General features: G+C 45.2%; 2 protein-coding genes across 5 annotated transcripts in view; one reads left to right on the top strand and one right to left on the bottom strand.

Annotated features, from left to right (window-relative positions):
* Positions 1 to 10,531, bottom strand: part of RTF1 (RTF1 homolog, Paf1/RNA polymerase II complex component) — a 49,015-nt gene extending 38,484 nt beyond the window's left edge. Inside the window, exon 1 of the mRNA XM_067743821.1 lies at positions 10,328 to 10,531. Coding sequence (XP_067599922.1) covers positions 10,328 to 10,525 — 198 coding nt within the window. The 5' untranslated portion in view covers positions 10,526 to 10,531. The remainder of the gene's footprint in view (positions 1 to 10,327) is intronic.
* Positions 10,532 to 10,639: 108 nt separating this feature from the next.
* NDUFAF1 (NADH:ubiquinone oxidoreductase complex assembly factor 1) overlaps positions 10,640 to 12,437 on the top strand; it is a 40,420-nt gene continuing 38,622 nt past the window's right edge. Inside the window, exon 1 of one of the 4 annotated variants that reach the window (XM_067743783.1) lies at positions 10,640 to 11,394. In XM_067743783.1, the coding sequence (XP_067599884.1) occupies positions 11,322 to 11,394 (73 nt within the window). In that variant the 5' untranslated portion in view covers positions 10,640 to 11,321. The remainder of the gene's footprint in view (positions 11,395 to 12,437) is intronic. The other 3 variants (XM_067743788.1, XM_067743773.1, XM_067743757.1) reach the window with 3 other exon arrangements.

The following is a 12,437-nucleotide window of genomic DNA, read 5'->3' as shown; positions in this document are numbered from 1 at the left end:
ATTTATTTTATTTATTTATTATTTTTGGCTGCGTTGGGTCTTCATTGTTGCGTGTGGGCTTTCTCTAGCTGCCGCGAGCAGGGGTTGCTCCTCCTTGTGGTGCACAGGCTTCTCATTGAAGTGGCTTCTCTTGTTGCGCAGCACGGGCTCTAGGCATGCAGGCTTCAGTAGTTACGGCTCGCGGGCTCTAGAGCGCAGCCTCAGTAGCTGTGACGCAAGGGCTTAGTTGCTCCGCGGCATGTGGGACCTTCCCGGACCAGGGCTCGAACCCGTGTCCCCTGCATTGGCAGGCGGATTCTTAACCACTGTGCCACCAGGGAAGCCCAAGTCCTTTATATTCTGAGGGCTCATAAATACAGCTGGACACACTAATGTGCAACAGAAAGGTCTTGCCAACACTCCACACATGAAGAGATCATCAGATTTGTTACCTGTAGGGGTTGATTTATCCAACACCAATACTGAAAAAAGCCAATCTAAAACTGATTCATGCACAGGGGGTAGGTCCTTCTGCAGCTCTCTCCTGCTAGCCCACTTCACTGTGCCACACTGGTTGAGATGACATTTCTGTGTGTCCAGTGGTTCTCTCTCACCATCCTCCTTGTATTTCATCACATCTAGTGAAAACCTCCCCTACTTATCTCAGCATTCCTCTAGGATGGAATGGCTGTGTGTGGTGCCCACATGGTTTATCAAACTTAAGCTGAACTAAAGATCTGCTGAGAGTAATGCCAATGCCCAACACACTATAGGTGACTGTGTAGGATGGCACATCTGGCTTCTAGAGCAGTTTCATTAACATTGCTTGAAAACCATATTTAACAATAAACTAGACAGCCAAATTGCAAGTCTAATTGCACTAAGGTAATATTTATTAAAATAGTATTATTCTGGTTAAAATTAGAATTCTAATCCATCAATATATGAAGACTCATAAACCTTAGGATTTAATTCCTCCACCCCATCATTCACAAACAGTGTATTTTTGCAATGCCATGTCGGGATCGATCTGTAATAAAGAAACTTATTTAAAGGAAATTACTTACTTAAAGGAAATTAAATCTCATCTCTTTAATCAAACCTCCCATGATCACACAAAAGTGGGATACAGATTCTGCACCCCAGAAAAGGAGAATAAAAGCCCAAATGGATAAACCTCAGAGGTTTTTCATAGCTAATTAGCATGCTGAGCTCTTTTTCACGTATTCATTCCACAAATACAACTAATGCAAGTGATTACTACCATCTAGGGTGACCAAACATCTTGGTTTGCTTAGCACTGTCCTGGTTTTAGCACTGAAAGTCCTGAATTCTGGGAAACTCAGTTCCTGGCAAGCGGGACAGATAGTTCCCCTGCTACCAGCACCTACTATATACCAAGCTGTGGGTAGAAAGTCAAGAATAAGAGATACATAGTCCTTGACCTCACAGAATTTAAAATCAAGTGAGGGTGTGTATGTATAACTGATTCACTTTGCTGTACTAACCTGAAACTAACACATTGTAAATCAATTATACTCCAATAAAAATTTTAAAATAAATAAATAAAATCAAGAGAGGGAGACAGACAATAAACAGGTAAACAAGTATATCTAGTGATAAGTGCTAAGAAGGAAGTGAATCAAAGTGAGTGGGAAACCTATCTGCAATAGGGTGATTGTGGGAAGGCTTCTCTGAGGCAATGGTATTTAGGCTGAGACTAGAAACGGGGGGAAGACACAGGGTGCAGTCTTCTGGATAGAAGTCTTCAGATAGAACAGATAAGGCACTGGACTTCTCTAGTGGTTAAGAGTCCGCCTGCCGCGGCTTCCCTGGTGGCGCAGTGGTTGGGGGTCCGCCTGCCGATGCAGGGGGCGCGGGTTCGTGCCCCGGTCTGGGAGGAACCCGCATGCCGCAGGGCGGCTGGGCCCGTGAGCCATGGCCACTGGGCCTGCGCGTCCGGAGCCTGTGCTCTGCAGCCGGAGAGGCCATAACAGTGAGAGGCCCGTGTACTGAAAAAAAAAAGAGTCCGCCTGCCAATGCAGGAGACACGGGTTTGATCCCTGGTCCGGGAAGATCCCACATGCCGCGGAGCAACTAAGCCCGGGAGCCACAACTACTGAGCCTGCGCTCTAGAGCCCGTGAGCCACAACTACTGATCCCGCATGCCGCTACTGAAGCCCGCGCGCCTAGAGCCCATGCTCCACAAAAGAAGCCACCACAATCAGAAGCCCACGCACCGCAAGGAAGAGTAGCCCTCACTTGCCGCAACTAGAGAAAGCCCTCATGCAGCAACGAAGACCCAACACAGCCAAAAATAAATACATAAATAAATAAATTTATATATTAAAAAAAGGATAAGGCCCTGAAATTGGCAATAGCTTGGCTTAACCAAAGAACTAAAAGGGAACCAGGGTGACTAGAGCTTCATAGGCAAGGGGACAGGGGGTGGGGGTGGGGGTGGGGGTGATGGAATGAGGCAGGTTAAAGGTAAGAAGAAACCACATCATTCACAGGTTTATACACCAGGATCAGGAAAATGAATTTTATTTGAAGGCAGTGAGGAGCCATCAAATGGTTTTAAGCAGGGAAGTAACCATCCCCTGAGGGTTTTTAAAATAGCACTCTGACTGACAGAGGAACAGATTACAGGGCCAGGGAGGAAGTGCAGAGAGGAGTCCACAGCAGGGTCATCAGAGTGGATGGTGACCTGGACAAGGTAAGAAGCCACAGGGACACAGAGAAGTGGGAGGACTTGAGAGAAGCTAAGAAAAGAGTAGTAATTCATAGAGGTTTAAATCTGAGACATTATTTTCTATTATTTCTTTCATATCAAAATTTTTGATTGAAGAACATCATTCCAACAGTGGACACTGGTTATTTTTCAGGATAAGGAACAGAGCCATTGCGCGCATATACGTTTGTGGAACAGGGAGGTATTTTTGTTTCACTGGAACTGTTTCAACAAGCATGTACTATTTTTATCATTAAAAAAAAACAAAAGAAAACAAACCAAAACAATGAACATACACACGAAAACCCTTCTGAAGTAGTAATTCCAAAGTGACAGTGTAACATTCCTTTACATTTCACATGACTGGCATGAAATGTGGCAACTTCCCTTTCCAATTTCTAGCAAAGTGATTATAATTATAGATAAAATACTGAGTTATATAAATGCCCACAATGTCATAGAATTGATAAAATAAAAGCAGTTTTCAACACATTCAAAATAAAAGGTACATTAAAAATTTTTTTAAATTTCTACTACTGTTACTTGTTTCTACTTGGTTCCCTCTTCTAATACACTTTCTAACTAATGCACATTTCCATGGTTTACAGAAGAGGTTTCAGTATTACAGCAGAGGGGCTAAAGCAAGAACTCCCAATCTGACAGTGTCCCTTTACCTCTAAGTAATACTACTATAATCAGAAAAGTTAGAATCTAACTTTCTACTGTGGATATGCCAAGCAGCACTTGCTTATTCAACAAAGATTTATTGTCTACTCTGTGTCAGGCAGGCATTATTTTCAACTACGTACTTAAATGTCTCCACTTGAGTATTTCATAGACAACTTTAATCTCTACCCATACAAGACTGAACACATGCTCTTCACCTTTAAACCTGATCTTCCTCCAGGGTTCCCCATCTCATGCCAGAATCTCCTCTTCCTCACCCTCAACATCCAACCAGTCATCAAATCCTCTCAGTTTTACAGCATGAATATTATGTCCAATTAATCCACCTTCTGTCGTCTCTATAACTACACCAGTCCAAGTCAGGCATTCATTCAACAAATACTGACAAGGTATATGCTGCAGGCCAGGCACTGTTCTAGGTGCAGGGATACTACGTTGAACAAACAGTCTTGCCCTCTTGGAGCTTCCATTCTAATGGAACTTATGCTCTCCACCATCTCTCACCTGGACTCCTCTATCTGCCATCTAACCAGTGTCCCTTCTCCAGATTACTCTCCACATAGCAGCCCGGGAAAACTTTTCAAAAGACAAGTTGGAACACCTCTTTCAGCTTAAAATCCTTCAGTGGTTTCTCATTACCCTCAGAATAACGTCCACAGTCCTTACTATTGCCAACCTGGACCTGCCAGTGGCTTAAAACGTCTTTTTAACCCCAGCCCACAGAAAGATAAATTATACTTTATGACCCTGTATATACATACATACATATATGTGAAACACAAGTTTTATGAAACAACACTTATCTTTACTAGGTCTGACATATGATTTTTTTTTCTATTTGATTCAATTTCGTTTTTATTTTTAACACTGGTTGTGATTCACTAAACTGGCTTTTCCATCCTCAAAGGGTCCAAACAGACTACTTCTGCAGCTTCATTTGTACCACTCTCCCTCCAACTAGTGATGTCCCAGTCACTCTGCTTCTTTCAGTTTCATGAGGGTGCTAGGTCCTTCCTGCCTCAATGCTTTTGTACATTTTGGTCCCTCAACCATGAACATTCACATGTCCCTGTACTCTTCAGTCTCCTATCTCCTTATCCCTAACCCATATTCCAGATCTCAGTTTAAATGTCACTCCCATCAGGTGAACATAGAGTCCCTGGTCAAACTCTCACAGCATCCTTGCTCTTCCTTCATAGCCTGTAACGCAAGTGTAAGGAAATGACTCTCTGAGCAATGCCTGCCCCTGTCCCTCCCTTTGCCCCCATCCCCTAAGCTCCTTGAAGGTAGAAACTGCTTCGATTTTGTTCACCCAATAGCCCTATTGCCTCGCTCTGTCTAACACATTTGTTGAAAGAGTAAAAACAACAAAAAAACAATCTTTGCCCTTGGGCAACTTACAGTCTAGGGAGCAAATAAGTACACCAAGAGAACCAGTGTTGAAAGATAGGTTTTGAATTTTTCCTGAAAGCCTCTCTGTTAAAGGTCCCATGGTACTCAATTTTCCCTGCACTACTTCTAAAAGAAAATCAAGTGAAATTGGCAGATGAGTTACATCAGGCTAGATGCAACATTATGACACAAATTTAAAACTTCACAAGTTAACCCAACACTTCTCACAAGTTCATCCTAGACTTCAAACTCTGCTCTAATGTAAAAAGACTTTATCAATGAGAAGCACAACTTTTATTTTTTATTTTTTAACATCTTTATTTAAGTATAATTGCTTTATAATGGTGTGTTAGTTTCTGCTTTATAACAAAGTGAATCAGCTATACATATACATGTATCTCCATATCTCCTCCCTCTTGTGTCTCCCTCCCACCCTCCGTATCCCACCCCTCTAGGTGGTCACAAAACACAGAGCTGATCTCCCTGTGCTATGCGGCTGCTTCCCACTAGCTATCTATTTTACATTTGGTAGTGTATGTATGTTCATGCCACTCTCTCACTTCGTCCCAACTTACCCTTCCCCCTCCCCGTGTCCTCAAGTCCATTCTCTATGTCTGCGTCTTTATTCCTGTCCTGCCCCTAGGTTCTTCAGAACCTTTTTTTCTTTAGATTCCATATATATGTGTTAGCATACGGTATTTGTTTTTCTCTTTCTAACTTACTTCACTCTGTATGTCAGTCTCTAGGTCCATCCATCTCACTACAAATAACTCAATTTCATTTCTTTTTATGGCCGAGTAATATTCCATTGTATATATGTGCCACATCTTCTTTATCCATTCATCTGTCGATGGACACTTAGGTGAGAAGCACAACTTTTTAATTTCCCACCTTTTATGGGGAAGGTTTATGGAAGGATACTTTATAACAATGCTATTTTAACACATAATGTCTAAAAATAACTCCTAGAAAATACTTAGGGGCCTATTGTTTCAAAAAAATTTTTAATTTATGGTTACTTCAATAGAATGAGCATAGAAAAAGAGGACAGGACAACACAATCCCCATTTTAAATAAGGATGGAAATTATGAAATAAAGCATCCCAGTATGCATGTAGCTTTTTTTCCCTTGAAAACGGCAGAGTAAAGTTTTTATAAATACTGAGTTGTATTTATCTGAATAGACAACTCTGATTCCTTTATTATCTTGGATGCTTTTCATGTTATAGCACCCACTGCATAGATATTATTCCATAAAGAGTGCACATGTTATCTCCGTGGAGGTACGTGGTGGGGTAAAAAAGCCTAGGTTTGGCTCAAATTCTGTTATTTTTTTCCAAGAAGCACCAAAAGCAAGTATCTCCATGATTTGCAATTCTGAAATGTTGAAGAAAGGGTGTGGCCAACATAAAAAAATAAGGTCACTATCAGGTCATATGTTAAAATAAATCCTTCAAATTCTCAAAGGTCTGAGTTTTTAAAACCTTTGAAAGTTAAAACAAATTTTAAAGGACTCCAATTCAGTTACTACATACCTCTTCCCACCAAGAAGAAGGAAGGGAAAAACGAGACAGGCCTCAAAAAAAAAATCATCCCAACAATTCAAACAGCTTCAGGGATTTAGAAAAACCGGCAGCTTTGCCACTTTGAACATCTCTGTTAAGTTCTTTTGCTTATATGTGCACACACTATGGCTGAGACAGGAAGCTATTTCTCTCCCAAACTACTTACAGTGTCTTACTAAAAGATTAACTTGCATACAGACAGTGGTCTCAGTGTTTAACACAAATAAGTACCTGGGCTGTACCTGGTAAAAATGCAGAGGAGAGAGTCCCCACAGAGTCTGATTCAGTAGGTCTGGGATGGGAGCCCCTGCAAAGTACATCTTAAACAAGCAACCCAAGCAGTTTCTGACACACATGTTCCTCCTCTCACCACCAGGAAAAGCCAATGTAGAAGGCTAAGGACTAACTTGGAGGTAATATTTCTGACATAATGGCTTAGATTCCCACCTGGAAAACTCAGAGACAAAGGATCTCCTTATTAACTGTGCTCCACTCTCACACTTGACACTCAGAGATTTGTCATGGTTTGTTCTTTCCCACTAGACAGCAAATACAATGTTATACCCCCCAACGAAGACCCAGAACTAGATGGAGCAGTCCAAGGCATCTTGGTAAAGAAAGGTCCAGAATGCATTAATTTTGCTCAGAGGAGTCCTAAAGTCCCCAAAACTAGGCTGACTTTGAACTTCTGCTAAAGATCTCTGGGAGATCTTCTAGAGAGCATAGATCTTTTTGATTCCTCTGAGAGCCTCGCACAGTGCTGAACATATAGAGAAGGCACTAGTGCCTGTTAGGATGCGCAGGAAAAGGGAATTCTGATCTGGCTCCCATCTGATAAAAGAACGCCAATGAGTAGTTTGAAAAGGAGGAAGTTGAAATTGCTGTTAAAATGCATTACGTATTACTTACAAATTTTATGCTAATTTCTTTTTACAAATAGATAAAGTTGGGTTTAAAGTTGCAATCCCTCCAGTTCCCACTTTGGAAAAGCTTTCTGTGGATCAGAAAAATCTCTCTACTACAAAAGGAAGCTCTCAATTCATTTCATATGTCAGACTTCTGTGGAAAATCACCAAAGACAGAATAATTTACAGCTTAGTTCATGCATCATCAGAACAGGTGACTTAAGAGTGCTTCACCAAGGAAGTCCCCCAAATAATTTTTTAAACTGATGTATCAATTTTCTCTAAACTATTCAATATACTTTACAAACATGAATTCTAGCAACACAGAAAATGGCTGTGCAACATCATTTTCATTTTGCAATATTAAAAACAGATTAAGTTAGTATAGTGGAAAGAGCATAGGCCTTGTAGTTGTACAGATTTGGGTTGAAATGCCACTAACAAGTTGTGTGAATTTAGATAAGTTACATCTTCAACCTCCATTTTCCTCATATCTAAAATGGGGAAGGGGCTTCCCTGGTGGCGCAGTGGTTAAGAATCCACCTGCGGATGCAGGGGACATGGGTTCGATCCCTGGCCCGGGAAGATCCCACATGCTGCGGAGCAACTAAGCCCATGTGCCACAACTACTGAGCCTGCGCTCTAGAGCCCGCAAGCCACAACTACTGAGCCCACGTGCCACAACTACTGAAGCCCGCGTGCCTAGAGCCCGGGCTCCCCAACAAAGAGAAGCCACCGTGATGAGAAACCCACGCACCACAACAAAGAGTAGCTCCCGCTCGCCTCAACTAGAGAAAAGCCCGCGCACAGCAACGAAGACCCAATGCAGGCAAAAATAAATAATAAATTAATTTAAAAAACAATTTTTAAAAATATTTTTATAAATTTCAGGAGTCTTCCGGGTAACATTTTCAATTTACCTTTTACTTCCTATCCCATAACCAGGTGTCTATCCCTTTTATACTTCTCCACAGGCCCCACTACTCCCCACCTCCCACCTCCATACCACCATTTTCAAAACAGCCCTCTTTTCTTCAACACATCTTCAGTCCCTCTTTCTTAGTCCTCCTCTTTCATGCCCTAATATTTAATTTCTGAGACCTCTGACTTACTACAAAGGACTCCCAAGAAGTCATTTATAGAAATGCTTTAGTTTCTAAGTGCTTGTACCAACATTAATTCTTTTTTTTTTTTTTTTTTGCAGTATGCGGGCCTCTCACTGTTGAGGCCTCTCCCGTTGTGGAGCACAGGCTCCGGACGCGCAAGACCCAGCGGCCACGGCCCACAGGCCCACCCGCTCCGCGGCATGTGGGATCCTCCCGGACCGGGGCACGAACCCGCGTCCCCTCCATCGGCAGACGGACTCTCAACCACTGCGCCACCAGGGAAGCCCTAATTCTCTTTTTAAAAAATAAATTTATTTTAGCTATTGATTTTTGGCTGCGTTGGGTCTTCATTGCTGTGCGCGGGCTTTCTCTAGTTGCGGCGAACGGCGGCTACTCTGCCGTTATGGTGCACGGGCTTCTCATTGTGGTGGCATCTCTTGTTGCGGAGCACGGGCTCTAGGCGCGCGGGCTTCAGTAGTTGTGGTTCGCGGGCTCTAGAGCGCAGGCTCAGTAGTTGTGGCTCACGGGCTTAGTTTCTCGGTGGCATGTGGGATCTTCCCGGACCAGGGATCGAACCCCTGTCCCCTGCATTGGCAGGCGGATTCTTAACCACTGTGCCATCAGGGAAGCCCCCAACATTAATTCTTACAAATACTTAATCCTTTATAATAACTCAATCAGATACACAAGGCTGATGTTTTGGGTTTTTTTGCGGTACGCGGGCCTCTTACTGTTATGGCCTCTCCCGTTGCCGAGCAACAGGCTCCGGACGCGCAGGCTCAGCGACCATGGCTCAAGGGCGCAGCCGCTCCGCGGCATGTGGGATCTTCCTGGACTGGGGCACGAACCCGTGTCCCCTGCATCGGCAGGTGGACTTTCAACCACTGCGCCACCAGGGAAGCCCAAGGCTGATGTTTTATCTAGACTTTACTGTTCTGGTCCAAGATACATAGCTAGAAAACAACATAGCCCAGCCTAGAACTCAAAAATTTCAGATTCTAAGTTCAGTACTCTCTCTACTCAACTTATAGAACTATTATCTCTTGCATATCCTTTCTTTATATCATTTGTTCACAAAATGTGGGGGAAAACCCTCTTTGTATCTTCTGGTATCACTGGAGCACTGCTACAAAGGACAGCTTCCTCCCCACAGTATTTTCTAGAGTATATAACAGTTCAAGCAACCCCAAGACAGGGAGACCAAAAGTTAGTTTCAATGTCTCCTGTACATCTTTCAAGTAGAAAGAATTTCTGGGATGCTGCATGAAAAGGGCCAAGAGGCCCCGCCACACTCTCTCCATGACGCCCTAGATATTTCTCCACTTATGCCCTCTTTCCTCCTCCCATGAGCCGTCTTCGGTCTGACATCTCAACGGAGACCCTTCTCAAAGACAAACGACCCTAGCTGCCAAACAGATTCGTGCCCACAGCTACGTATTCCTCGCCAAGCACGACAGAGGTTCCCCTCCTCTCTGTTCACACCCTTGTCTGAAAAACTTCATCTTCCAGAGCTTGCACCTTCTCGGCCTCCCTCCCCCACACCGCCCCACGATCACCCTTGCACCTCCTCCAAAACCTCCCAGTCTCCCGGGTTGGCGGGCGATACTTCCTATCTCTCCGTGCCCGGATCGCCTGGCCTGCAGCCTGCCGCCCCGATCTGACCCTGGCAGACCAAGGACCCCTCGAGTCCCCCGAGCCCGAGGCCCACTAGCCTGGCCCCTGCCCCGCCTCCCCGCCCAAGGCGCCAAGTCCTCGGGGCTCTGTCTCCAGGCCCCGGCCAGACTCCAAGAGCCGCGGGCACTGTGGGGAGAGCAGAAAGGGGCGGCAGCGGGCGTTCAGGACACGAGGCAGGCCGGGCGCTCCGGCCAGGAGGCCCGGGGCCCGACCGGCTCCCGACTACCGTGGCCAGGACTCAGCTCTCCCGCTCCGCTGGCCCGCGCCTCCGCGGCCTGCCCTCACCTGATCCAGGTTCTCGTCGCTGCCGCTGTCTTCCGTGTCTGAGTCGATCACAACGCGGCCTTTCCGCTTCTTTACCATCGTGGTCCCCCGGCTCCCACGCCGGACGCCGCCCGGACTCCCCTCTTGCCCGCCTGCCAGTGGGACCGCCACTGCCGCCGCCGCCGCCGCTGCTCGACCCACACAAAGGCGACCGCGCATGCGCGCTCCGCTCCGCCCCCTGGCCCCGCCCCTTGCTCGTCGCACGCCGTTCGCCCGCGCCCAGAGCCCCGCCCACCCCGCCCCCGACGCAGCGTGGGAGGCGGGGGCATCGGGTTGGGTTCCGGGCTCTGAACCGCCGTTCCGTAACCAGCGCTGCCCGTTGGAAGGCTTGGGTGTGTCTCTGCTGCTGGGCTGAAGCTTCACGTGCTGCCTACCTGTCGTGGACTGCAGCGGCAAGCATCTGGGTCCGCTCTAAGGAGCCTTTCAACTGTCCGACACTGATGGAGTGTCGAGGGCACCGTCAGGGCCGTCCGCCTGGGAGACACAAATCGACTGGACCACGCTGAGGGCACCTGTCGTGGGATGAAGCCTTCCTACCTGGGCTGTGCGAGTGACAACTGAGCTGGGACGTGGAGGATGCATCTGATTTACCCAAAAAAAGAGTAGCGGGAAGGGTGTTCCAAGCAAAGAACCTCTTGGTCAGAGACCTAGCGATAATAGAAAAAGTTGGGCTCAGGGAACTGAAAGTTCATTATGGCCGAACAGAGGGTACGGTGTGTGGGGATGAGGCTGCGGAGGGACCCAGCAGCTGAATCATTCAGACCTAATAAACTCTTAGGAAGTTTGAACTTCGGAAGTTTGAACTTTGGTATTGAAAGATTCTAAACTGAAGAACAGCATTATCAGATTCGTGTTTTTAAAAAATTACTCTGGCTGCAGTGTGGCGAATGGATTACAAAGAAGGGAGACTAAGGCAGGGAAACCACAGAGGCTATTGATTGCATTTTGGCAAAAGATGATGATGCCCTCAAGTAAGGAAGAAGCAGTGGAATTGGAGAGAAGTGGATGGATTCTGGATAATTTGGAAGGTAGCATTACCAGGACTTGAAGATTAGTTGGGAGAGGGAAAATGTGACGTTCCAAATACAAATGGTGCTCAGATTCTGGCTTAGGAAGCTGGTGGGTCCTTCGTGGAGATAAGGAACACAAGTGGAGAGGAGGTTGGGGAGACTGGAGGGTGCAGGAAATCAGTTCAGTTTTATGCCTGTTGAGGTCAGCAGATAAAAACAAATTCAGAAGTGATTTCTTTGTGGGATTTGGAATATAAGGTAGGGAGTGTCAGCAATAATAATTTGAAACTGTTCTCAAAAGTTTTTGGAGTCCCTTAATTCTTTCTTCTGGTAGTGAACTTGAGAGCTAGACTTCAGTCTTCCCTGAGCTGTTATTGGGCAGAGGCAGGCTGATGAGTTCTTGCTGTCTGGTTTCCCTTTTCCTTTCCCCTTTACTGTCTATATTTTATTTTCTCCAGCAAGTTTGTATCACAAATGTGCATGCTTTAAAATAATAATAAAAGAAGATATAACATACACAGAGAAATCCCTGGAACTAAACACATACATACATGTCAAGTTTGCTGCCAGTTAGCTTGAAAAGGGTTCAGGATTAAGGTAGAGAAGACAACCCAAATAAGGCTCAACTATCTCTTTACTCCAAAAGATTTTTTCCTAAGAGAAGTCCCCTAGACTTCTCTCCCGCAGCATACCCTTGGAACTGAGCCCATGGCCAAGATGACCCAAAATGACCAGGTCATCTCCCTTGCTTCTGGCTACCCCAAAGGCTGGTGCCCTTCTCTGAGGACCCTCTCTAAATGTGTGAATAAAAGAAAGTCATAATATAGTCAGTGACCCCTGACTGCAATGAAGAAAAATAGGTTCTTTATTTGAGTGAAATCTATTGATATTGATCTTTCTGCAAGGGGTCTTCTAATGCATCATGGACTGGAGTTAGTCCATACTGAGACTAAACTGATATGAATGAATTAACACTGTACTCTAAATTTCCTCTTGAGTTGGCTTCCCAAGGAACCCAACCTGTGAAAGTTTCCCCTTGTAAAATGAGGATAATGATAATA

This window comes from Pseudorca crassidens, chromosome 1, assembly GCF_039906515.1.
Source record: "Pseudorca crassidens isolate mPseCra1 chromosome 1, mPseCra1.hap1, whole genome shotgun sequence".
Classification (NCBI taxonomy): domain Eukaryota; kingdom Metazoa; phylum Chordata; class Mammalia; order Artiodactyla; family Delphinidae; genus Pseudorca; species Pseudorca crassidens.
The sequence above is the reverse complement of the archived record's forward strand: the minus strand, read 5'-3'. Positions and strand labels throughout refer to the sequence as shown.